The 24621-nt window shown below is 49.6% G+C and overlaps 1 protein-coding gene across 22 annotated transcripts in view; it reads left to right on the forward strand.

The window, feature by feature from the left end:
* TCF4 (transcription factor 4) overlaps positions 1-24621 on the forward strand; it is a 202551-nt gene that overhangs the window by 161335 nt on the left and 16595 nt on the right. For 17 of the 22 annotated variants that reach the window (XM_035310982.1, XM_035310981.1, XM_035310985.1 and 14 more), the window contains 7 exons: positions 129-234; positions 2186-2319; positions 5374-5506; positions 13382-13449; positions 14745-14823; positions 17476-17552; positions 19704-19907. In XM_035310982.1, coding sequence (XP_035166873.1) covers positions 129-234; positions 2186-2319; positions 5374-5506; positions 13382-13449; positions 14745-14823; positions 17476-17552; positions 19704-19907 — 801 coding nt within the window. The remainder of the gene's footprint in view (positions 1-128; positions 235-2185; positions 2320-5373; positions 5507-13381; positions 13450-14744; positions 14824-17475; positions 17553-19703; positions 19908-24621) is intronic. The other 5 variants (XM_035310977.1, XM_035310979.1, XM_035310993.1 and 2 more) reach the window with 2 other exon arrangements.

Genomic DNA, 24621 nt, shown 5'->3' on the forward strand with positions numbered 1-24621 from the left:
GAGGGGTTTGTGTTCCGAGAGAAGAATTATGTGGTGTTGCGAGCTGATTTATACCGAGCAAGGTAAAAACTCACTATTTCTTCCCTGCTTCCTGCTAAAGGCACACTAAATTAGTCTTTTTTCCTTAGGTTTATGCCCCGTCAGCAAGCACTGCCGACTACAATAGGGATTCACCAGGTTATCCATCCTCAAAACCAGCAGCCAGCACTTTTCCTAGCTCCTTCTTCATGCAAGGTAAGATGCTGCTTTCAAAAGGCGAGCTGTTCTGCATGTATTCTCCGTGTTTGCATTTTGGCTCGCGTGGAGTCGGGACATGCTGGAATATCACCTTGTGGCCTGGAGCCTTACCATGAAAATGAAGACCTGGAAGTCTTCGTTTGGCCATTATGCCCCTGACCGTCTTGTTCTGACCCCGCGGTGATACGGCAGGACGGATAACCCGCCAGCTCCTTACCTCCTGGATTTCTTGCAGCGTTTTTTTTCTGGCAGCGCGTGTGCACATCTATTCTGCCCAGACTGCACGCACCCAGATCTGGGCAGGTACTTCGTGCATCGCTGTTTGTAAGTTAATGAGCAGGATTTTATCTAACGTAAAGCACACGGCACTACAGTGCGTCTGCCTGCGCGCGCGTGGAACTACAGCGCCCTTCTGGAAGTGATGAGGCCGGGTTAATAGTTCTCACACACTCACTGCTACGACGTTGTCTTTCTTGCTGTGATTACGTGCAAGTTCAATGCATTTCCCTATAACTTAATAAATAAAACTCTTAGAGCCTGGCAAGATCTGCACACCATTCGGGTACTCAGCTTTTGCCACATCTGGGGTGAAATAACTTGCTTTTAAGTGCTTCTGCTCGGACTCTGCTGTAGGCTGTGTAAAGGCCAGGTTAATCTGTTTAATTCAGCAGGGCTGCTGGGCCGAAGTACTTGCAGGGCACGGGGCTAGGTTTTGCTGCCTCTATATGTACCTCCTAGTTTCTACCCACACAAAAAATCCCTTTTGAGTCAAAGAAGAGATTTTTTTATATTTGTGGGTGGAAAACGGGAGCCAGCTGAAGGTGCTGGGTGCTGCTCAGTGTCTCCAGGCTTCTGCTGGGACTCTTCCCATCCCTGGGGGTCCCGGGACAGGCAATAGGATGGGAGGGACGAGGCCGTCAGCAGCACTGTCCCTTTTGTCACCTCCTTTGGTGCAGAGATCTCCATCCAGACCAGTTTCCGGGCTGGGAAGGATGGGCTGCAAAGCAAATGGTGCTCTTGGCTTCAGCGTCAACAAATACTGCCTAGAGAGCACCGGGAGGCTCCGACAGTTACAGAAGCTGCAGGTTCGTAGGGTTCTAGTGCTATCAAATATTTACCCTTTGTAGTGCAGAGCCACTCTGCCCTTTTAAATGATGCCTTCTCTCAGATTTGCATGGAAGACATAAATCTCCGGTAAGTGACTGTTCAAACAGCCCGGGGAAGGTGATGCTGGAAGTGCCGCTGTTGCCTGGGTGTTTGAAGTGCGTAAATAAGGCAGGGTTGTAGGTGAGACATCATAATTTTTTATTAGACCAACTCCTGGAGTTTGAAAGAGCCGGCAACTTCTCCAGCCCACGTGCCTGTCTTTGAGGTCTGCTGCTCGTTAGGGCAAAGTTATCTTTATTTTTAAGGCTTTGGCACATTTCCAGTAGAAAATAATTTTCATTGCGTTGTTGTAATTCCATTTCAGCATGGCTAGTTAGAGGCAAAACGTGCAGCTTGCTCTTCCCTTTGCTAACTTTGGGGAGCCCTTTTGGTAACCCACATTGCACCTTGGCAGTGAGCTCGGCCGCAGGGCGGGTGCAGTGCTCCTTCTGTGCAGAAACAGAACCTGGAGGAACAACGCGAGTGGTGCTACTCTGTTAAACAAAGAAACACCAACAAAACCCAACAGCTTCCTGGGTGTGGAAGCATTCAGGGTTCGGGGCATCTCCCAGCGTTTATCGAGCCGAGGTTTCTCCAAAGCTCGTTAGCCCATCCTGATTGCGCAGACTTCCGAGTGTTTCAATTCAAAGTTCGCGCTTCTGACCTCTGGAGCTCGTTACAAGCGAGTTGGTGCTCTGGGGTTTACGATGCAGTGCAGGAATAAGGCTGCAGGAAGCTTCCAGGCAGAAATGCTGGGACCGAGATGACGTACTTGGGGATGACGCCGTGTCCTCTCTTGCAGATGGCCATCACAGCAGCGACCCGTGGAGCTCCTCCAGCGGGATGAACCAGCCCGGCTACGGGGGCATGCTGGGCAACTCTTCCCACCTCCCCCAGTCCAGCAGCTACTGCAGCCTGCACCCCCACGACCGCTTGGTAAGGGGCAGGGGCACGGGGCCGGGGGGGCACCGGGGTGGGCAGCGCGGCCTGGGAGCCCACCGCAGCACGGGCACGTCCTTGGGGTGTGCTGCTGAGAGGGCTCTGCGAAAACAGCCTGGAAAAATGGCAAAAAAGCCCCAAGTGTTATATTTAGGCACTTCTGGGGGAAGAAAGCGCTTACACTGAGCCGTAAGACAACTGGGGGAGCCCTCAGGAGTGAAGCGGCCACGTCTACCAAGGCATCGTCCTGGCGATAAGCTCCTTTGTACGCTTTTCACAGCCTGTGCCGTACCCGCTTCCCCTGCCAGCCCTGACGTGTCACAGCCCCTGCACCCATCCCAACCCCTCCTCGTGGAACTGGGAAGTGAAAAGAGCAGAAAAAGCCGCTGTGTGGGCTGGTGCTGAGCCCCCACGGCGAGGCGGAGCGGCCTGGCCCTTGGTTTCTGGCAGCCGCTGCCCTTCGCTGCTCACGGGTAGCCATCCAGCATCCAGCGGCTGTCTGCAAACGGGGATTTTTTCTCATTTTCTCTGGTACATCCTGATCTCTCACACGAGGAAGTTGCTGGGACTGATTCCATCTATTGTATTGGAACAGAACAAAATGGAATTAAATCTGATTTGAGTGCAGCTTAGTGGATATTCTCCTAATATCACGGCTGAATTGGATATGGAGAAATGACACTGGGTTGCATCAATTCAGCCCTTTGTTTTGGTTTTGCTTTTAAGTAAAGGAGGAGATAAACAAATGAACAGGCTGCTGAAGTGAAGCCTTTTTCCTCAGAATGCATAAAACATTGCGTTTTCCGCTCTGTACCTGTGCTTTTCACTCCTGAAGACCATTAAAAAGGAAGAGCAGAGAGAGAAGTCTGTTGCCCTGAAGTCTAGGAGAAACGTCGTTTTAGGAATGAGGAGAAACAAACTTCGCTGTTGCAAACTGAAAATTAATTTGCAAAACAAATCTTTAAAGTCTCACATTTAATGAGGTTAGCGCACTGCCATGTAAAATTAATAGGAAGTCAAAAGCAAAGGGAATTGCCTCAAAAACCGCTTAATCATGTCCTTATAAAAAGCATAATTAAGGCACTAAGCAAACTTAACGTTGCTCTGAAGTGACAAGCATATATTATAAAAATTGAGCATAACTTTTAAAACCCAATTTCATCTAATTTGGTATCTACGCTGGTAGTCATTCATCAGAGTTAGGTAGCTTTTTCCTGGGATCAGCTCAGGATTCAGGTAAGAGCCGAGTGCGTTCGCTGGGCAAGCCTGCACACATTCTTGCATGTCTGTTAAGTTTTCCTTGATTCTGAATTTCTTGGTTTTGTAACATGTAGGGGGGGTTGTGAAGACTTCACATACCTCTCCAATGTAAAACGAGACCAGATATTCCACCTGTAGTCCCCAAAGCGATATTTTTTAATAGATATTATTATTTTTCCTGGATTTCAGAGACAGTGAGGACGCGGCTCTCTCACTGATACCAGTCTGAGTTGCAGGTGCTCGGTGCTGGCAAAGCTCATGTTGATCATCCATTCTGGGCATCTGGACGGGCAGAATCTTGCAGATTTGCAGTAGAATTGAGACAGAGGAAAGACGGGGATTGTTTAAACACATAAATAATTCCTGGTGGTGGATCAGTGAGAGGTCGGCAGCTTCACTCTAAGAAAAGCCCGGGGAGGAAATCTTGGATGATTTCAGTTCAGTTGCCCCCAAACGTCCTTAACTTCTCGGTGACCTGTAGAGAAGCTGCATGTAGCAAGAAGAAAGGAAAGCTGTCGTTATTCTTACTTGCTCAGCCCTATCAGTGATTTTCTGCATAGATGCCCTGAATACAGAGAGCAGTTCCTGGCTAAGCTACATTCAGATCCCCCGTTTTTCCTGAAGCATTTAGCAATAGCGGTTTGATGTCTTCCCCCGAGGAATGCGAGCCTCACACAGCAGCACTTCCCTGCGTGTCACGGAGCAGAAGGTTAGCCGGGGAGATGGAGTCACTCACGTTCCCACTGTTGACCTAAGCAACCCTCGTTGACTCGTGCCTCCATCCTGTGACAAATTCCGTTCAGCTGTGCCAACGGGATTGGTGGCTGAAGTCCCGGAGCGGTTTACAAGCGAGCCTGAAAAAAGCTTGAACACCTCATTGAGACTTCGGCCAGAGCTGATGCTAGTTTTTTCCATAGATAAGAAAAGCAGCATTGGGTTAGATTCTTTTATTCTTTGCAAAAACTTCCAAGTACTCCGTTTTGTGGAGGGAGGGAGCCTTTGTGGCAGTCCCCCAAACCCGGAGGTCTTTGCAGGACCTCTCTCTGCTGGGGACATGACTATGGTGAAGGTAAAAGCTGGGCATGTTCTAGGCCTTGTCTGCACACTGATTAAAAGAAAACACACGGCTCTTTAACGGTGGCAAACAGCGCGGATGTAAGCTGGGCTTGGTAAATGCAGCAGAACCGTAACCGCAGCGATGTTGGCTCACACAATGAAGGTTTGTGTTGATACAGCCACACAGCTACCAAAGCCTTCCGTGTGCTGCCCGGACGCTTGTGCCGGGCTTGTTTGGAGACTGTGATCCGTCATTTGGTCACCTGCCGCGCAGACACGCTGCAGCAGGACTGGCCCAGCTGCTGCCTGGGTGCCAGCGTGTTTTCACGGCACGTTTTGTAGTACCAGGCCTGCATGCCTCCTAGTCGGATCCTGCTTTGCAGTTTGAAAGCACTACGAGGTTTCTGCCTCATCTCTTGGAAGGCTTTGCCTGCAGCCCATAGCTGTCCCTGTCAGAAAGCATTTTGTTCTTAATTTCTTCTCGTTACGTCTCTACAGTACCAGCAGCAGTTGTGAACCCTCCTCTGTGGGCATTTATGCCTGGCAGGTAGGGACGTGCTGCATCTTCCCCAGAAGCTGTCAAATTTAGGTAGAAAAACATCCCCCCCGTAGCCTCGTGGTTTTCTTGGTTGGGTGAAGCACAGCAGCACCTGCAATGGCAGCAACACGAGCAGCCTGCTGCCCTTTATGTTCCCAAAAAAATATTTCCTTTTTTCCCACTCCTTTTTGGCACAGAGCTACCCATCACACTCCTCAGCAGACATCAACTCCAGTCTTCCTCCGATGTCCACCTTCCACCGCAGTGGCACGAATCATTACAGCGCCTCGTCGTGCACGCCGCCTGCCAACGGGACCGACAGCATCATGGGTGAGTGCTGCCCGGGGCTTCCCTGCTCTCTCCCGCCTCCGCTTTCCGCGCCGGGGCACTGTGCTAATGCCAGAGAGCTGAAATCAAGGCGGGGAGGTGTACTGAGTTCAGCAGGCTCAGGGAGGTAGCAGCGTTTTCATGGAAATCAATACATCCTCAGTGCCCTTGCCCTTCTTTGCACATGTATCTGAGCGCTATTACTTTTTTGGTGGAATAAGTAGAGTTGCAGCCAAGTGTTTGCTTCAGAATTGGTATGGAAGACGGCACGTTACCCGCAGTGCCTGCTCTGGCTGGTTTTGAAGTCTGATCATGTTGTCCTTAGTGATCCGCTTGCCCTCAGCACCTCCGGATCACCTGGTGATGCACCTTGTGATACACCCTGTGTATCGCAGCGGTCATCCCCGTGGGGTGGGGGACGCGGAGGTGGCAGCGGGTGCCTGCAGCGAGGAGAGCCTCCGCTGGCATCGCCGACGCTGCCCGAACGCGCTCTGCAACGAGGAGCGTGCGTTTGTGGACGTTCGTAAATAGTTGGCCAATAGCGGTTCCGACCTCAACGCAGGAAATAAAAAATACTGCTTTGCCTGTATCTCAAAGAACAAATAAAGCTAATTAAATAATTGGTAAATAGGGAACACATCGCTGGACACATGTTTCGGATTACACACATGATCCTGTACTGAATGACTGTGAGCAGGACTAATGCAGCAAGAATGGAGGGTGGGTTCAAACATGAACACATGGGCATCATATTTTTCAAGGTCTCTGAACAAAGAAAAAACTAAATACAGTCTCTTCTTAATTTGTCACTGTCTGAGAAAAACGTATCCTGTTTCAGGATAGTGTTTCTGTGCTCAATCTTGCCATTCCGTTGAGAGTTCTTCCTTTCCAATGTACTGCTGCTTCTGTGTGCACGACACACAAAAATCACTCTCTCTTTCTCCCTCAAAAGAAGCCTAATAGAGCCAAACTTAATTCAGCCATTTCACAGCAGTGATGCAGGCGCCTTACAGATAACATTTAGGAAAAAAAAAATTGCAGAGGGATGCAAACGGGCAGGAATGAGAATCCCGTCTCCTGCCCATGTGCCTCGGTGCCTGAATCTCCCATGTAAAAAAATTCCTCCAGCCTTTCATCTGGATTCCTCTCCTGCAAATCCAGTGTGCAAAGAGAAGCCAGACGAGCTACAATCCAAACGTACAAATTCTTTCAGCAGTTGTAAATATTGATCAAGTAGTAATGGTGAGCTGCGTCCCAGGGCAGCAAAAATATCTGATGGATCTGGATGCGAGTCCTGTCCTCCTCCCAAATCGGTGAACGTGCCCTGAGGGCTGTGCGCATGCTGTCCTTCCCCTGTATGCCCTGACTTGCCTAGACAAGCAGCCTGGGCAGGATGACTGCTGCATCACCCAGCACAGGGACACAGCCACGGATGTCCTCTTAAGTGTCTGGTCATCTGTGGGACAGTTTGCAATGCCAGCGGGGCACAAACCACCACGAACAGGGCTTGGGTAGATGAGTTCCTGATGGTGGTGCAGCTTCAAAAGGCACCGGGGGGAACGTTCTTTCACGAGGCTGCACGATGGCATCGACAGAAAGCAGTGGTTAATTTTATGCAAAGCGTTGGCTTTTGTTTTCAGAGGTCTGAGGCAGTGCAATGTTTAGGCAACCAGTTACTGAGCCCGGCTCGTACAGCGTATGCTAAAGGCGCTCCATCGTACCCATCTGATGCCCGCATTAATCCTGCTCGCTGCTTTCAGTCCTAATGACATGTTGTTTGTATGACATTATGCACTGTGACATGCAGCTTTTCCAGGAGAAACATTATGTGCATTTCCCCTTGAGGCACTGGTTTCACAGTAATTTTATTACCCTAGCAGCCACATAATCCTGCGCTGTATATTTTACAAGAATGTTAAGCTTCCAGTTACACTAGGGTGGCGAACTGTCGCGCAGCGTAAGAAGGATATGACTTCCACCCAGCAATGTCAGTTCCCCACAATTCGGGAAGATCATCAGCTGTGAATACCAAGATGGTGCAAGTTTTTCCACTCTTTACATAGAAACAGAATTTCCAGCCCTCTGTTGCAGAAAGCACCGTTCCATCGGAACAGCGTGAGTTGGTGCTGGAGTTGAACCTATAAAAAGTCTGGCTGGAATTCTCCCATGGAAGGCTGCAGCCTATCTGTTACACCAGATACTTTGCTCGATATAATTATCCTCGCTGAGATACAGATTCCTGGAAGTTGATTCAATAATCTAAGATTTACAATCCGAGTCCCACCAGAAAGATGTGAAAAGGCTGCACTTCATCATCCTGTCCGGTTGCCTTCCAGCGCAGAATTGTTCTTCGCAGAAACACGCTGAGAAAGTTTTAGGAGATTAAGTCTAACAATAAACACGCTCTTCAGCGTCGTTAGAACCAATCCATCAAAGGCTGCAGTCTTTCACGATGTCTTCGGTACATTAATAGTTCGGTGAGTGGGGGAATAGCTCCCGAGGAACGGTGACGGCTCTTGCGATGCGTTTTCAAGTCCTGCCGTGCAGTCCCTTTCCCAAGCTATCTTTGTCTCCTGCAGCGTGCCAGCATTTGCTGATGCCTTGTGTCGGTGGAGACCTGCACCCAGACCTGCGTCGCGGGGGACATCCCCGCCTGCTTCTGCAGGCACCTGCTTAGGGACCTGCTGTTCCTGCAGCCTGCAGCCCCCTGTGAAGCTGCCAGAACTGCCTCTGTGGCTTCCCACGGCTGCACGCTCGCTGCCTGTGGTGCGGAGGTGAACTTCACCTGCCTGGTTTCATTTGTTTCCCTAAGTTCTGAGTGTTCCCTAGCTCTTCCCTCAAACCTTTGTCCCCCACCAATTCATTACCTGAAACCTTTCTGGGAGCCTGCATTTGGCACCGCCGTCCCGTTACAGCCTGCTGCCCTCCAGGCCCGCTGTGGCCCCCACAGGTTCCTGTGGTGTCACGAGTACCAGGTAGCCTTTCTTCCCCCTTCCTTGGGACCCTGTGGCCTGTGTCGTGCCCTGCCGTGGCTCTCGGAGAATCCACACTGACTGCGGTCATCCCCTGGAGGGACCGCCCCACCGCCCTGCCGCTCTCTAGGCCTCGAGGCTCAGTCTCGGCCTCCCCAGCTCTTTGTTCCCCAGCTGTGGGGCTGTCCGTGGGGTGACATGACAGCTTTCTGCTTCGCCTCTGCTCTTTGCCCAGCGATTGCTGGCTGCTGAGCTTTCCTGGCGGGCCGCGAGGGGCTGCTTGATGGCCGGGCCAGGGTCTCAGCAGTCACTCGTGTCCCTGCAGGTCTTCCTCTGGGGCGTGTTCGAGGGAACCAAGCACCCACCGTGTCCCTTCACAGCACAAGGCCTTTGTCCCCCGTACTTGGTACAAGAGCTGTGCTTTGCAGGTGCCGTTACCTTACAAAATAGCACTTCCAGCTTCAGGACCTCACCAGATGCCACAACCTCAGCCTCTGGTACTTTTTTTCCCCCGGGCCACATACGAATGCAGATGTGCACACTGGGGATTTGGGGGTAATATTCCTCTGTTATAAAGCTAACTATTAATTCCTACGCTTGTGTTCTCCCCCTTAATCGCTTCTTAATCTGCAAGAATATCTTCTGTTCCCTCTTATCTGAGAACCATTTAGTTTAAGAGCCTTTGGGAGATGGCTTTGTTGAAAGCTTTCTGAGAGCACAAATCCGTCATACTTACAGGATCACTGCTCCTCATCTGTTCGAAAGAATTTAGGTTTGCAGGACCTGCCCCCCCCCCAAACATCGCTGGCTTTGTAACACAGTGTATTTATCCATTTGTATATTGTTCTTCGGTATTTTCCTTGTGGTAAGTCCTTTTGAAATGGGGTGGCTCTCTGAGCTCACAGAACTTTGCTTTCGGCATTGCTGCGATATTCGGCACCTCCTTCGCTCCGCTGCTAGGTCCGTCCAAGCAAGCTGTGCGCTGCGGTAGACGTCAGGAAGTTCTGTGCTTGAGTTTCTGGAGAGCTCGTGGAAATGTCGTGTCATTCTTTTCATATATTTTTTAATTGATCTGTTTTAAAGCCTTTACATTGACACCTCAGTCGGAGCCAGTTTTTCTGAGTAATCCCTTTTAAAATACCATCCATCCTGTGGACAAAGCTGATGAAAATAATCAGTTCACCATTTCTTCTGTGACTTTTTCTGTTCCCCTTGCATTCTACTATTGCATCATCACCTGATGAGCCTGAAAAAGTGTTTTAATATTAGCTTCCAAGCCATTGAAATAGTCCTTGAAGGTATTTTTGGCCTCATCCAAACACACTTCCTCGCTTTTCCCTAGGAATTTTCTCCCGTTCAGTGCGCTGCTCCGGGCACCAGCGATGTGGAGCTCAGGAAAACCCCGCGGTTATTTAAACCCGACCGTCCTGCAAACCGAAACTGCCAGCTCAGCCTGGCTGCGCTCGGCCCCCACGGCGTCGGCGGCTGTTCAAATAGTGTTTCATTGAAGCCGCTGCGAAAAGGACGGACGGACAGCTGGGAGATATTCATAGAAACTCTTGGTTATATTCCGCAGCCGTGGAGCAGCGCTGCATGGCACTTCTCTCCGCAGCGAACCCGTGCGCTTCCACACACTCAAGGTCCATTTTCTCTCCGTGTAGTCCCACGTCCCGGGATGATGTTCGGTGCTCAGAAACAGCTGGGCTCTTGCAGTAGACAGTGCTTGCTCTTCATCAGACTCTAATTTTCTGTTATTCCTTCCAATACAGAATTCTCTTCATCCCCTACAGATTTCAGTCACGTCCCTTTTATTACCAGAATAACTAAAAGACATAATTTGTGTGTAAATCAGGGATGTGAAAAATAACCACATCCGTTTAAAGGCTAGCTATATTTAAGTAGACCTGGTTATTTTGGGGACACGAAGACTTCTACAAGATCTCTGGTTATGTGTGACTTGGCCTCGCACACAGAAGGCGCCTCAGCTACTTTCCTTTGCCCATTTTCTCCATCAAAGCATCCGTGGAGTCGTCCGTCCTCTGGCACTTCCCTGGGGTTTTGCAGTCTGAGCTCAGAGCGGGCCCGAGCTGGGGATGCACCTGGCTGTGTGTTCAACAACCTCGGACGGACGTTTTCCCCCATGAATTTGCCCAGTTCCTTTTTAATCTATTTCCACTCTTGGTCTCTGCATACCTTAGCCCAAAGGCTTTTCCCATTTGGCCGAACGCCGGTGAAAATAAAAAGCATTTTGTTTGATTTTAGCGGGTGCCTTTCAGCTTTTCTGTGCGGAGAGGGATGAACGGTCGTGCCCGGCTTGCCTCCCCCGTGTCACAAACCTCAGCTGCAGCGCTCTTCACGCTCCCCTTCCCCGCGCAGCTCCCTGTCTGCAAAAGGAAACTTGACACACTCCTGCCCGTCCTTGTGGCTCTCCCCGTATGATTTCCGGGCCTCTGGTAGTCATTGCTCTTTGAAGTCTTTGAGGATAAGCCTAATGCTCAGCGTACCCAAGGAATTCTTTTGTTTCTGACAGCGGAGAGGCGAGGTGGCCCAGCTCACGCTGCAGCGGGGCTGCAGTCCCTGCGCTTCCTTCTCCCGCAGGAGCGGTACAGCTCATCTCATTAGGAGAAGCCAGCCTTCAGACAGACAAATGGAGGACTTAATTTTAGAATAACGTAGTTAGGGTCACTTAGAAAAAGGAAAAAACAATGCATGATTTACATTTAGATTCACAGTTCACTTTAGAGCGAAGTAACTGAATTTCTGGACATCTGCCTGGTTGCCAAACCTGTAGGTTGTGATTTACAACATTAAATTAGCTTGATAAGTTGTGTCTCTGACCGAGGCCATGCATTCTGGTGTGCTTTCGTGTTTCTGTGTTAGCATTTGGGCTGTAATAACTTCATACTTCCCACGGCAGCTCAGCGGAGTAGATCCTAAAACTTTTTATATGGCGACAGCTAATTTCAAGCTCAGATTACATCACTGCCATGTAAGCATGTTTTCAAGTGTACAATAATTAAAAGTTTAAATAAGAATTGAATAAGAATGTGTAAGTTTATGTAAAAGAGGTGAAAGAGGTGGGGACACACATAATCCTTGGGGCCTTTCAGATGCTTCTGCTGCAGGAGAAGCGCTGAAGCAGGCTTGTATGCAGTCAAATGAAATGTACAGGTACTGCATTTAATAGAAAACGTGTGCACTGTGCATGAGATACAGAAGGAAAATGCTCTCCTGTGCCATCCCTTAAGTTTTTCTAACTGGACATCAGACACCTGGGGTAGATAATCCTTGAAATTCCAGCTGAACTATTTTATTCTAGGCTTGGCTGAAGGTGCTACCAGAAACTTCGGGCTTAGGCAGGGTGGAGGATCAGTAACCCCTGGGCCAGGTTGCAAAGGTCCCCCAAAGGCAGACTTCCCTGCTGCTGCCGTGGAGCCGCAGCATCCACAGGCAGATCTCATCTGCTGGGAGCACTGGGCCAAGGACGTTCAGCTGTTGGTGACGTTCAGCTGTAGTTATCAAAGAGCCCAAATCAAAGAGCTGTAAGACGGATCCAACACGTCTTCCCATGCCCTGATCTTCCAACTGCTGCAGGGGGGACGCTTATTTTTCTTGTAATGGCCCCCAAAGTGTAAAGTACACACACAAGTGCATCCCTTCAGTAAAAAGCTTGCAGAATCAGTCATTCAGACGGAGAACACGAAGGTTGAAGGGTGGCTTTAATTGGGATGCCAGGTATCAGTCGGCCTTTCCATGGGTGGTGGCTGGCTGCCTCCTTCTCGTTTTCTGCTCGCCTGGCTTGCAGTCTGCGGGGCCCAAAGCAGAAGTATTGATCACGCACGGCAGTCAGAGCGCCGCTTTTCCCTTATAAATGGGCACAGAGATGCTGAAGCTGGTGGAACATTTCGCCCTAATTTTTCTTGCCTTCAATTTCTCCCGTGAACGGAGACGTTTCAGTCCTATCACTCGGGGGTGAGAAATTGGTGGACTGTTACGCCACGATTTTTCTTTCCCTAAATTGCTTATATGAAAGGTGCGATCCTATCGCCTGAGAGATGGTTAAAAAACTCATTTAATTAAAGGTTCGTGCGATGTTTTAAGTACAGTCAGAAGGAGCGCTTTGGAGACGTCTGTGGAAATTAATAATGTCTTTAAAACATGCTTTGAAATGTATACAAAGGACTGGGGTCACCGAGTGAATGGGGAGAAAACAAAACCCCGGGTAGCTGCTTATTACCGGCACTTTGTCCTTGCCGTGCGCTGAGCGAGGCTGGGGCTGCGTGGAGGAGCAGTAAGCGATCGTGTAATTAATGCCTGGCTCGCGGTACAGACGCAGAAGAGAGAAATTAGGCTCCACTGGCAGACTGAATTCTGGCATCCCCGGCTCTGGGGAGTTTATCTCTGCCGCCTTTGTAATGTCCCTCTGTGGTAGCTCCTGATGCTTTAAACGTGGAACGTTGCCCTGATGTCTAAGTTTTGGAAGAGAAAACCCTTGCGGGAGCAAAGTTCGAAGAGCCCAGAGCACAGGCACCGAGGCTGAGCATGCGATGGAGGGCAGGCAGCCGGCCCTGAGCCCGGTCTTTAGTGTTAGGAATTTGCACAATGTCTGTGCCGTCGAACATCTTCGACTAGCAACGTTTTATTTAGGAAAAGAAAGCCGCATGGCCGAGTACTATCTAATACGCGATATATTTTTATAAAAACAACATCTCGAGTTTATGTTTTATCTGAAAAAATGAAGCGTGAATGTGTTTGATATCTACCTTAGCAAACAAATTAATGGCAATTAAAGATTAATTTGATGTAATTAACATTAAAATGCAATTAAATTATGAGTAAGTGGACCAGGAATAGAAACGGATGATGTCTTTCTGTCTGTTTTTACATTGAGTCTTTTGTTTTTCAGCAAACAGAGGAAGTGGGGCGGCAGGCAGCTCGCAGACTGGTGATGCGCTGGGGAAAGCACTTGCCTCTGTAAGGAAATATTTACTTTGGAATACACGTTTACCATTTTCAAAGTGTGAGCTTTAATCAGAATTGGACGCCTGGAGTTTGAGAAGATGAGCAGCAAACGGGAGAGACCTGGTCTCAGAGGTCACCCACTGGGAGTCACTGCCAACTGAGATATTTAACAATCAGTGCAAAATGGTGTTTACAAAGTTCTAGAATTAATTTTATGCTAGACTAGAAATGGAAAGAGTGGAAACCTTGGCCTGTTCCCATTCACTGGGTGACAATGAGCTGTGTCTTGCAGTCTTTCACACACGTCATGTACTCGGGCAAGGGAGGTCTGAACAGAAACCGGCAGCAGGATTACTTCTGTGCTACCGAGCGATCTGCAAACAGGATTCGCTCTAAACTTCCTTTGCCTTCAGATTTTATATTTTTCACGGCAGTTTCCACCTATTCCGTTGCTGTGGTTGCTGTTAAAGTCAGGAGTTACCAGCTCTTACCGGGGTAACTGGGGCACAGCAGTTTTCCAGCTCGAGCAGAAGGAAACACTGCCGTGCCTCGGTGTTTGGTAATTGTTGGCACGGACTGACTGTTAATAAGGACCACGATAGTTATTTTCTGGGCAGAGTGGGTTCCATTGAGTTCTCATGAGAGTTAATTTTTTTTCGCATATTCTTCGATGCTTCATTGAAAAGACGAAAAGTCAGACTCCAGATTGCCTGAACTAACTGATACAGTACAGAATCCACTTTGAAGTGGTGCCCTGACCAATGGCACGGATGGCGAGCGGTGCGTGGCAGCGGCCCCAGGGACACCGCAGGGCGGTGGCACCCTCGCCGGGCACGGGGCAGGCAGGGGCTTTCTCGCTGGAGCAGCGGCCGAGTAGCTGGAGTTTGCTGCTGCAGATTCCCCGCTGTGCCAGGGCGACGTGCTCCGTGCCCTTTGCTTTATTTTGGCCGTTAAGGGATTTCAGCAGAACAAAAAAGCAATTTTCAGGCTTGCTTGAAGGCCTGTCAATGACAGTCATACGTAAAGTAGTCTATACAATGAAAATGTGTACATCTACCGTGGCAGATCTGTGTGACAATCAGAAACCATCGCTTAATTGGCTAGTGTCTGTTCCCATCAAAAGGGGTCTGTTGTCTAGCTTCCTGCATCTAATACAGTTTTGTCTTTATAGAAATATTAATATTTGAATAAGAGGCTTTTTAACCTGTCCTGCTTTCATTTAAATGAACTGAATGCATAAGAATTCCATATTTCTTTCTGCATCAGTTTGTGATGGCTTTAGATTAATTCTGTATCATCTTTTAAAGATCTATTCTCCAGATCACACCAACAACAGCTTTTCATCAAATCCTTCAACTCCTGTTGGTTCTCCCCCTTCTCTCTCAGGTATTGTTGTTACAATTCTATTTTACTGAACGTTTCAACGTATTTTTGGTAGGAGATGCCTAAATGAGCTCCTACGGTTCTGGGTGTGCGACGTGCATCCAGCCAGCAGCACCAGGCCATGGCTTTACCGACGTGCAGCACACGCAGGTGGCCGGTGGTCCCCCAGAGACGAGCAGAGAGTTTTCCCAAATGCTGTAGTGCCAGCGCAGAGAGAAGGTCATTGCAGCTCGTAGGTGGATGCCTGTACAGTAAAGCGGTGTTTTTATGCATCCGTATTGAGCTCCCAGCAGTGCCCTCAGGGTCTTGTGGCCGGTGCCTTGTGCCGTGCACGGAGCCTGTCCCGTGCCATGGCCATGCCCCGTGGCAGCCTCGCCCCGGGGCCAAGTGCATCTCCTTGGACGTTCCCCCATCCCCTCCCGGGGCTGAAGCAAATGCTGGCTGGGGTTTGATCCATAAAATGTGTCTCTGGACAAACCGAGCCCCCACGAATCCCATTGATTTATTTTATACTCTGTTTATAAAACTGACATATTTTAACTAAACTCACTCATATTAGTAAAAGCCCAAACTGAAAAGATCCAGAGGCCCAGGGTAGTTCTCATGAGCATCGGGAGTTTTAAATATTTATCTGAATGTAATTCAGATTTCATAAACCCTGAGACTTTTCGACTGGAGCAGTAGGCTTCTCCTCCCATGCCCCCACACTAACGCCTTGGAGAAGACCTCCTGGCTTTCCACCCTGTCCTTGTGGCGAGGTCTTTGTCACCAGTAGCCAAAGACCCCAGTCTCCTTTCCGTATGGGCCCAGCATCATGTTCAGGCCCTCCTAAAAGGCAGCCGAGGCTGTCCGTGTAGCGTAGCGCTGGTGTGAGGTGTGCTCCTCCTCGGTGGGGTACGAGCGCCGCAGCAGGCACCGCTGTGCTGCTTTAAAATGGCGGCACCGCCTCCGAGGCCTGGGCCCAGCCTGTCTGCAGCGACGGGACCTCTGGGGAGGGAGAGGCGGCAGGGAAGCCTGTGCTAGATGGCAGCGTCTGGAGGGAAGGAGAAGGGAGCTAGGTGGTGGCCCAGCCTCTGGAGGCAGGGGTCCGTGAGGAGGGCTGGGAGGAGACCACGTCCACCTCCATCTCACCTGCTCTGAAGGAGCACTAACGCTGGGGTGGAATTCAGCCAGCAAATAGCCCTCCCTCAAAACCACCCCTGGCAGGAGACCAGCGGCAGAAGGACTGCCTGCCCTGTCACAGCTTTGGGGCATCAGAAAACCCTTTTCTGCCCTTTTTTTTTCGCCTGAAATCACCCCTGAGGTGTTAAGCGACACCCCGGCTCTCTGAGCTGCATTTCTCCTAGCGAGGCGTTGCCATTGTTCCCCATGAAAGGGTCCGAACCAAAAGGAAAAATATTGTGCTAATTTGGGCTGCCTTGCTTCCTGCAAGTTTAGTGAATAAATAGAAAGAACCAAGTGTCAAAATAAAGAGAAATAAGGAGTACAGATGCATTTAAATAAGAACCGAAAGTGTTTAGCATGCGAGACACTTTCCCTCAAGCATATCAAGGGCTAGTTAAAAATGATTTTGAAAGTAAAGATTGCTGTTCATTGCTCCATTCAGTGCCGTAGCAAAATCTCAAATAAAAGCTCCATGGGGACCAGAAAAGGGAAGATTTCAGTTTTAATTAGAACTGACATAATTTTTACTTTTATGAGAAAAAAAAAAATAAAAATCACGCTGTCAGAGCCTAAAAAAACGTGCCATGAGTTCCACCCTGGCCTATCTTAGTCCAAGCCAGTGCCACTCAGCGTAGACATTAAGATTAAAATCCTAATATTTCCATCACAACCCCTTCGCCCATTTTATGAGATCGTTCAGAAGATGACTCATTTAAAAGAAAGAACTTTATAAATGGTCTAAGCGTTGTGCTATATATATATACGCTGCTGGAAAAAAAATACTTAAAAAAAAACCTCTTTTCCCCATGTCTGCTTTGCTTCTTTTGCAAGGGCAGTTTTTTTCTTGAGAAAGCATTGCTGGAGACGAGGAGACCTTTTATTCCTGCAGCAGGAACAGATGTAGAGCAGTGGATGCAAACCAGACTTTTTTTTTTTTGGTTAGACCTTTGGCATTCTGAACCTGCCAAGCCAAATAATCTGGCCGAGGAGAGTGCCGGCCTTATCAGAATATAACAGCATGTTGTGTGCAGTGCTTTTACTTACTTTCTCTTTTTTTAAGATTTTGCAAATTTGATGATGGAATGACGTAATCAGTGGCACAGACTACGGCTTGCAGTGAGGTTAGGATAATGGGCTAGTATGTGCCGGGGCTCGCGCAGAGGCCCAGCTGCCCGCAGCACCGCGTGGAAGTGCTGCTTCTCCTTTCCCCAGCGAGACGTTTCCTTCTCCTGCAGCCGCTGGTCGGTACAGCTGCGGAATCAATGCAGCCCTCTATGTGGAGAAGCAGCCTGGGGGAACTTTGTGGCCTGCATCTACGTGCTTTGCTACAAAATACCTTTTTTTCACCCGTGTGTATTTTGGAAGTTCTCCATATGTCTGCTCTATAGTCTATCTGGAATACGGCATTTACATGTCTACAAAACTGTCCAAAAAGTTTGAAAGACATTTTTGTTTGCATAGTTCTAATGGTAATTCCAATTTTACTATTAGCAGGCACAGCTGTTTGGTCTAGAAATGGAGGTCAAGCGTCATCATCTCCCAATTATGAAGGTCCCTTACACTCTTTGGTATGTTTTGATTAGTGACCTCCTCTGCCTCAGTATTTTACTTGCTGTTCTTTCCATTTCTCATCCATTCTTCTCACACAGGTTTTCATTTCGTTAGCAACTGCTATGCCCTCGGACTTGATTTTGCCACCCCTAAACTCGCAGCAGGGTGCCCCGTGCTCTAGCTCGCGTAGTCTGGTCGGGGCTGCAGCTGGACAGGAGCTCCTGCTCGCTCGCACGGCAGGGGATGCAGTGCTGAAATACCCTGAAAAGGGAACAGCGAATACAAAAAGAGGGAACGTGAAGAGGCAGGTGGCACGTAGTGAAGAGAAATAGGAAGCAGGACAGAGCGTGGTCACTGTCCGTCAGTCCCGTGGAGATGGGAAGTGAGAGCAGCCAGCGGGGCAGCGATGGTCTCACCAGGAGAACACGAAGGGCTGAGCTTGAGGGGAGGAGTCAGGGAGCTGGTGATAAATGTTCGTGTGACAGATAGGATGAAAGGGATATCAATCAGATTTGTTGTCTTTTTTAATGGAAAGATTAAGTCCCACATTAGGGCAGAGGAGAACTGTAAAGAACCCGATATCCTCTGCCTCAACCTTAGCAGCTGGTTGTCGGTTTCAGCTGGAAGCCTAGAAGGTTCCAGCGATGGGTGCGAGATGCCTGACGTATTGTTGGGTGTAAAAATCAGTGGTGCTGACATTTTAAAGTTTCCTTAAGAAGGAGAAAGCAGGTAATTCCCAAGGGCACGGTGCTAACCCACCGGGTGCTGGGGGATGCAGCAGTCCTGTGGACTTCACTGGAAAATTTCCAGGGTCAGGAGTTAGCAGGAGCTATTTTTTTCTGCCCGAGCATGGAAATCCCATGGTTGACTGTGATGTTTTCCAGGCTATCTGTCTTCTGGAGGTTTTTTTAGTGACCTTGGTTTTTGGAGGGCAGTGGGTTGCTTAGGAGGTTTGCCAAAGAGATCCGTAAGGTCCATAGATCCATAAGATCCCCAGAGCTATGTCTGTTTTTGCAGCGGAAGCTCCGCAGAGCTTTGGGACTGTCCTGCTGAGCTCCTCTCCTATTTCACCAAGTGGCAAAGCACTCGGTGCCCTGCTGGGGACAGGCAAGGACAGCGGTGGGGCTGAGGAAGCAGAGCAGAGCAGGGGGTGTAGCAGTGGCTGGCTGTCCCCACGCCGAGGTGGTGGCTCCTGCAGGAGCCCGTCACTCTTTGCATGGAGCAGCTGGTGCGGCAGGCGGTGGGAAGCCCAGGTAGAGGTGGTGGTTTCCCCGTTGCTTCTCTCCTTCCTAGTCCTGCCCGCTACGTGGCTTGGAGTTGTTTCGGCTGAGCAGAAAGACGGCAGTGGAAGGAAGTAATTCAGTACAGCAGCAGCCAGGTTTCTTCAAGGAGCTCCCCGGTGCCGTAGCTGGCGTTTGGGATGGTCGGAGAAGCAGGGAAGAGGTGGAGGCTCCCGGGGCAGAGGGGAGGTGGTTGGGTTTCACAGACCTGGCTGCCACCGGGGCTGTACCCTCGTCCCCAGCACCGCACCGGTCACCGTGCCTTGGGGTGTACCCGCCAAGGACGAGTGCTTTTTGCTGCTGTCACCAGAAAGTGGTCCCAGGGAGCGTACCTGTAGGGGAAAAACCCGAGCAGTGCGAGGGACTGTGTGGACTGGTAGTTTCTCCTTGTGTGTGATCCTGTGCCTAGATGGGGGGAGGAAAATCCCGGTTAGAGATTGACTCAAATTAGCGGGATATTTGTTCCTTTACTTCTACTTCTTTTTTTTATTATTATTATTTTTATTTTTTTAAGTATCACTAAAACTTTTCAAAGACATAGAGGGCAACATATGTACTGTAATGATTATGTTCATGAGGAATCATTGAACCTGTTTTGCCCATGAAAATCAAAGCTGCACTCGTGTTAACCATGCTCTCTCCTTCCCCGCAACGCTATTTGAAACATGTCCCTAAGGAAACAAAACCACTCCTGTAAAAAAATATATTAAAAAATAAATAAAAACGTGAAAAGCAAAAAGAAAGGAGAAAAGGGGTTGTGAAGGCAGGCCTGGCTGCGGGTGACCGTGCCCCCCGTTGCCCCCGCGCCCAGCCCTGCGCCCGCCTCCGCCGCTGCCGGGCCCCGCGGCTGCTGACGCTGCTCTCGCTTTCTTTCTCGCACGCCAACAGCAAAGCCGGATCGAGGACCGCCTGGAGAGGCTGGACGACGCCATCCACGTGCTGCGCAACCACGCGGTGGGGCCCGCCACCGCCATGCCGGGCGGCCACGCCGACATGCACGGCTTGATAGGGCCCTCGCACAACGGCGCCATGGCGGGCCTGGGCTCCGGCTACGGCACCGGCCTGCTCTCCGCCAACCGGCACTCGCTCATGGTAAGCTCTGACAGAAAACACGCCGGGGAACAGCTCGGGGGGGAGGAAGGGGGGGGCGTGAGGGCTGGTTCGTTAACGCGTGTGCGCGAGGTGGCCGCGGGCCCCCTGCGCAGCCACCGGTTGCCTTGCTCCTCCTGGCCGTCGGCTTGGAGCCGTGGGTGGAGGTGTGAAACCTGGGGGTTTGTGAGTGCTCCTTCGTTCCCAGCCTCCAGAATGCGACGTCACTGCCCCACACCGGTCTGGAAATGCTTTTCCTTTCTTGCTGTTAAGATTTCGGGAGCGTTGCATTTCATGGTCGGAAGCTGGGTGCAGATTTTAGTGTAAGGCCCCCGTTCGGCGGGCAGGGCTGGAGAAGGCTTTAAAGAGCAGGAGCTAATCCTGGCTTTGTGCTTAAATCCGGGGAGAGAAGGTGGCTCCGAGTCCGAGCTGTGCACACTCACTGTGGCTTCGGTTTCACTCCGGATTAAGTGGTCCCTCTGTACCATCAAGTGGTCGGTGCTCAGCAGCCTGCTCCTTCCTCGTGCCGCTGGCTCTTGCTTGCGTTACAGAGTCCCAGCTCCATCACTTCTGCCCGAGTGCGTAGGGTCAGGTCCGTGTGTCACCCTGACAAAAGCCTCTGACCCTGTCCGTGGTGTGCTTTTGCGATTTCCACTTCCATGGGGCCTTACGTGCACCCTTATGTCTCCAGGACAAACGTCTTGCCCTTGGAAGAGGAAATACTGGCAGCTAACTTCCTTCCATGTGAAGGAAAATCATGGCTCCTCAATCTCTTTAAGCATACGAAGGAAAAGCATCCAACGCCACGCATTCGGCTCTGCAGAAACCTTAAAGTCGCTCCGCGGAAGTGCATGAAAAGCTAAGGGTCCTGTAGGAAGTGAGAAACAGCAGCTCTGGATTAGAGAGCGGCGAGGGCGCGTCCGTGCAGAGCTGAGCTAGACGTGTGATTTTCATCAGGATTCGAGGGCTGACTTTTTTGTACTTCAAAACTTCGTTCTCCAAATAGAGGTGCTTACTTAGGAGGAATGGGAGAAAGGATCGAGGAGTCCGCTGGCGGTATTCTCAGATAGTTCAAGCTATTTAGGTTAATTAGGACTGGGGGGAAAATACGTGGGAATAGGAAGGGACTTGACAGATCCATGGCCAGTTAGCTGCCGTGGCGTTGTGGGAGGACCAGGCTTGATCCCTGTCTCATCCCACGTACTGAGGGTAAGGCAGAGCAGATCAGAAGAAAGAATTTCAATTAACCGTATCCATATTGGGCTCTATTCAATTTGGGAGGAGAGCATGTGCCTCTGTGAGAGTTGCCTGGAAATTTCTCTCCAGTGTGCACCAATCATTAAAATAAACAAATAAATGAATAAATGAGAGCTACTGAACTGAAAAGGAGCTCGAGAAAGGGCACCGAGACTGATGGAATGCCAGTATATGCCTCGAGTGTGTCCTTACACACACGCATATCAAACATATCTATGCTTTTATGCCTTACCTGGAGTTGTTCTGTTTTGGTTTTCCCGTCTTAGAAAAGCGTAGCGGGCTTAGGAGAAGTTCGGTGACAAACAGCAAGAGGGATTGCAAGCATGGCAGGATTTTCGTGTGAAGGGAGCTTGAACAGATTGCGGTGATTTTGTTTAGAAAGGAGATGAATAAGAGGAGACATAATAGAGGTGCGTAGAATAATGGATGGCATAGAGAAGGTAAATCTAGCTCTTCTATTCATCCTTCCTTATAATTAAAGAACAAGGGGACATTCAGTGAACCTGACAAAAAGAAATACTTTTTATTCAACACACAATGACCTGTGAAATTCATTGCTCCAAGATGTAATCAAGGCCAAATGTTCAGAAGCATTCCAAATAGGATTAGACATCATATGGAAAATGCAAACATTTAGAGTTTTATTTGACAGGATTCAGACAGGATTCCTCCTTTTTTCACAAGGAGAAGAAAAAAAAAGAATAAAAAAAGAAAAACTTTGATGCCAGAGCATGAGGCAACTGCTCGGGGAAGGAAGGAGCTTCTTCTGGTGGCCAATTATTTGATAATTGCCGCGTCCTCCAGGCTGCTGCACACTGGTGATGCCCCCAGTGCTGGGCTCTGTCGTGGTAGTCAGTTAGGTGATTATAAAATAATTAGCCCCAGCGTTTCTGAGAGCCCTGCTCTATTCAGCCTGGCCATTCCCGCGTCCCGTGGCTGTTCTCAGGCGGCTCAGCCCGGCTCGGAGCCGAGCGGAGGGGACGGCTCTGCAGCCCCCAGCACACCCCAGCACCCGCAGGGGCAAGATTTTGGGGGTGAGCCTGGAGCCCGAGGCTTTGCTGACTGAGATCTGCTGTCTCATATGGCAATCAGAACAGCCCGTCCGCCTCCTGCTCTCCCGCTCCGAGGAAAAGTGGCATTTCCAGATACTCTCGACAGTTCTCCCCTTCGTATTTGTCCACATACACTGCTGAAAGCTAAATATTTGCCCATAGATTTTCAGCTATGAATGGAGTAGTTTCAGGTTATTAAAATGTAACATCAGTTGCTTTAACTTAAGTACCTGAGAAACTAAAACACGTTTTTTTCTTTCTTTCTTTCTTTATTGGGGTGGCTTTGTGATAGGCTCTGCCCCTCATTAAATTAAACGTTCCTAGAAGGGACTCTGTCATGGGTGAAATGTCATTAAAAGCCACAACTGAGCCTGTGCCATTTGCAAATTCCAAAAAAAAAGTTAAGTGTTAACTGAAAATGGTCTGGCAAAATGCTCCGAGAGGTAAAAAGATGCTTTTTCAGCAGCTCAGTTAAATCCATCTCCTTTCCCCTTCCCCAATAAAATTAGCATGAACCAGACATTGTTTTGCTCTCCGTGGCAGTTGCTGAGAATTCGCAAAAGGAAATTCTAGATTGTAATTTAGCTTGGCCTCAGGTAATATGTTAAATACACTTGGGATACATATAATCTAAGATTTGAGTTTGTACAAAGCTATTTTTTCCTCCAGTGTTTAAACAATACTGCTTTTAATGAAGAAATCTGGCTTTATTAAAAGCCAGATCTGTGACTTACAACTGTTTCTGCATATCTGCTCTCAATCAAGAGAAAATAGTTTAATTTTTGTAGCTTTGTTCGCTTTGCATATGTTAAACTGATGCAACATGCACCCAGGGCATCACTTCAGAGACAGTTTGTTCCGTAAATATGCGCCCCTCGCTTAAATGCCAGATGTAGGTGAGGTTAGCTTTAAACAAACAACGACGACGACGACACAGCAACAATGCAAAATGGAAGCGACCCTACCCTGCGTCTAAAAAACGTGTTCGGAGCTTGGGCTTTCTCAGCAGTTCCCGTGTTCTGGCTGGGAAGTGCGGGGCGGAGGGGCTCGCGCTGCTCTGGTCTCGGAGGCGAGCCGCCGCTTGTTCCTCTGGCAGCCTCTGTAAAATCAATACGGAGGCAAAGCGAGTGAGCTGGGGAGGGGAGTTCAAACCCAGAGTGAGCTGGGGAGGGGAGTTCAAACCCAGAGCCGGTGCTTTGAGGGCAGCGCTGCTTCGAAAAAACAAGACGGGCACAATTTCCCTGAAAAAACCCAGTCTGCCGAGCTCCCAAACAGCATTACTCACTGTCTGAAACTGTAACTTGTGCGAAGGAGTCAGGCCTGATAATTTCTTTTGGAAAACTGGTATGAATTTTGAAGTAAAAACATAAGAACAAAGGAAATAGTTTTTGAGTAGAGTCAGTCTGAAGTTAGCCTTTGACCATTTGATACATTCCACGCTGAAAAGGAAGTTGAAGGGGGAAAAAATTCCAAAAAAAAAAAAAAAAAAATCAAGGAGGATACTGGTAATGTTTTCCACATTTGAATTTTAATACATGAAACAGGCTATAAAACGCTGGCCAGCTGCAGTAAATAAAGTAGCAGTGGGAGGTATGGACCGGAAACTTGTACAGAATGTGCTGGTGGAAGTCTCCTTGCCCACTGTACACCTTCGTTCGCTGCCTTCGGCCCCGCGGTAACCTGAGCCCGCTGCTGGGATCCAGCGGCCCTGCCATGCCCGGCGCCCTGCGCGCTGCTCCCTCGCAGCCTCTCTGCCCAGACAAAAAGAAGGCAAGGGTGGGTCAGATGCTGCTCTCCTGCTGAAAATATGTGGACGGAGTGCTCCGATTGTGGTGGAATTAGCCCAGATTTACAGCTGCGTAGCTGCGAGCAGAGTCCTGCTAGCTGCACGAGCCCTTTGCCGTAGCAAGCTCGTACTTTACGTTCTCTCCCTTATTTTTTTAGCGGCCCGGTAAGGAAAGCATTTAAGCACTTGCTGATTTTTAGCAGGCCCCTGACGTCCCTTTCTAAGCGCTCCTTTGACTCCGGCAAAGGGCACGCGTTGATCCACGCCGTTTACAAACACAGGAGATTCAGGGCACACATTAATCCACGCCATTTAGAAATACAGCATATTCAGCACCACTGCAGCAACAAGCGGGCTCAGCCTGGAGGGCTCCTCCGATCCCCCCAGAGGTGGGAGGCAGCTGCCAAAGCTGCCCCTCGCCGTGCCCTGCGAGGTGGGTCGGGCCGGGGGGGCGCACGGGGAGGGGGGCGATGTCTCCTCTGGCAGGGGAGAAGGAGGTTCGGGTTTCCCACCCCACAAGGGCCCCGGTTCTGCAAACACATGTGTGCGGAGCTTTATTGCCGCCAGTCGTCCCGCTGGGACTATTGGTGACGTTGAAATGAAGCACATGCGGGAGCGTTTG

This window comes from Oxyura jamaicensis, chromosome Z (genome assembly GCF_011077185.1).
Source record: "Oxyura jamaicensis isolate SHBP4307 breed ruddy duck chromosome Z, BPBGC_Ojam_1.0, whole genome shotgun sequence".
In the NCBI taxonomy this organism is placed as follows: Eukaryota; Metazoa; Chordata; class Aves; order Anseriformes; family Anatidae; genus Oxyura; species Oxyura jamaicensis.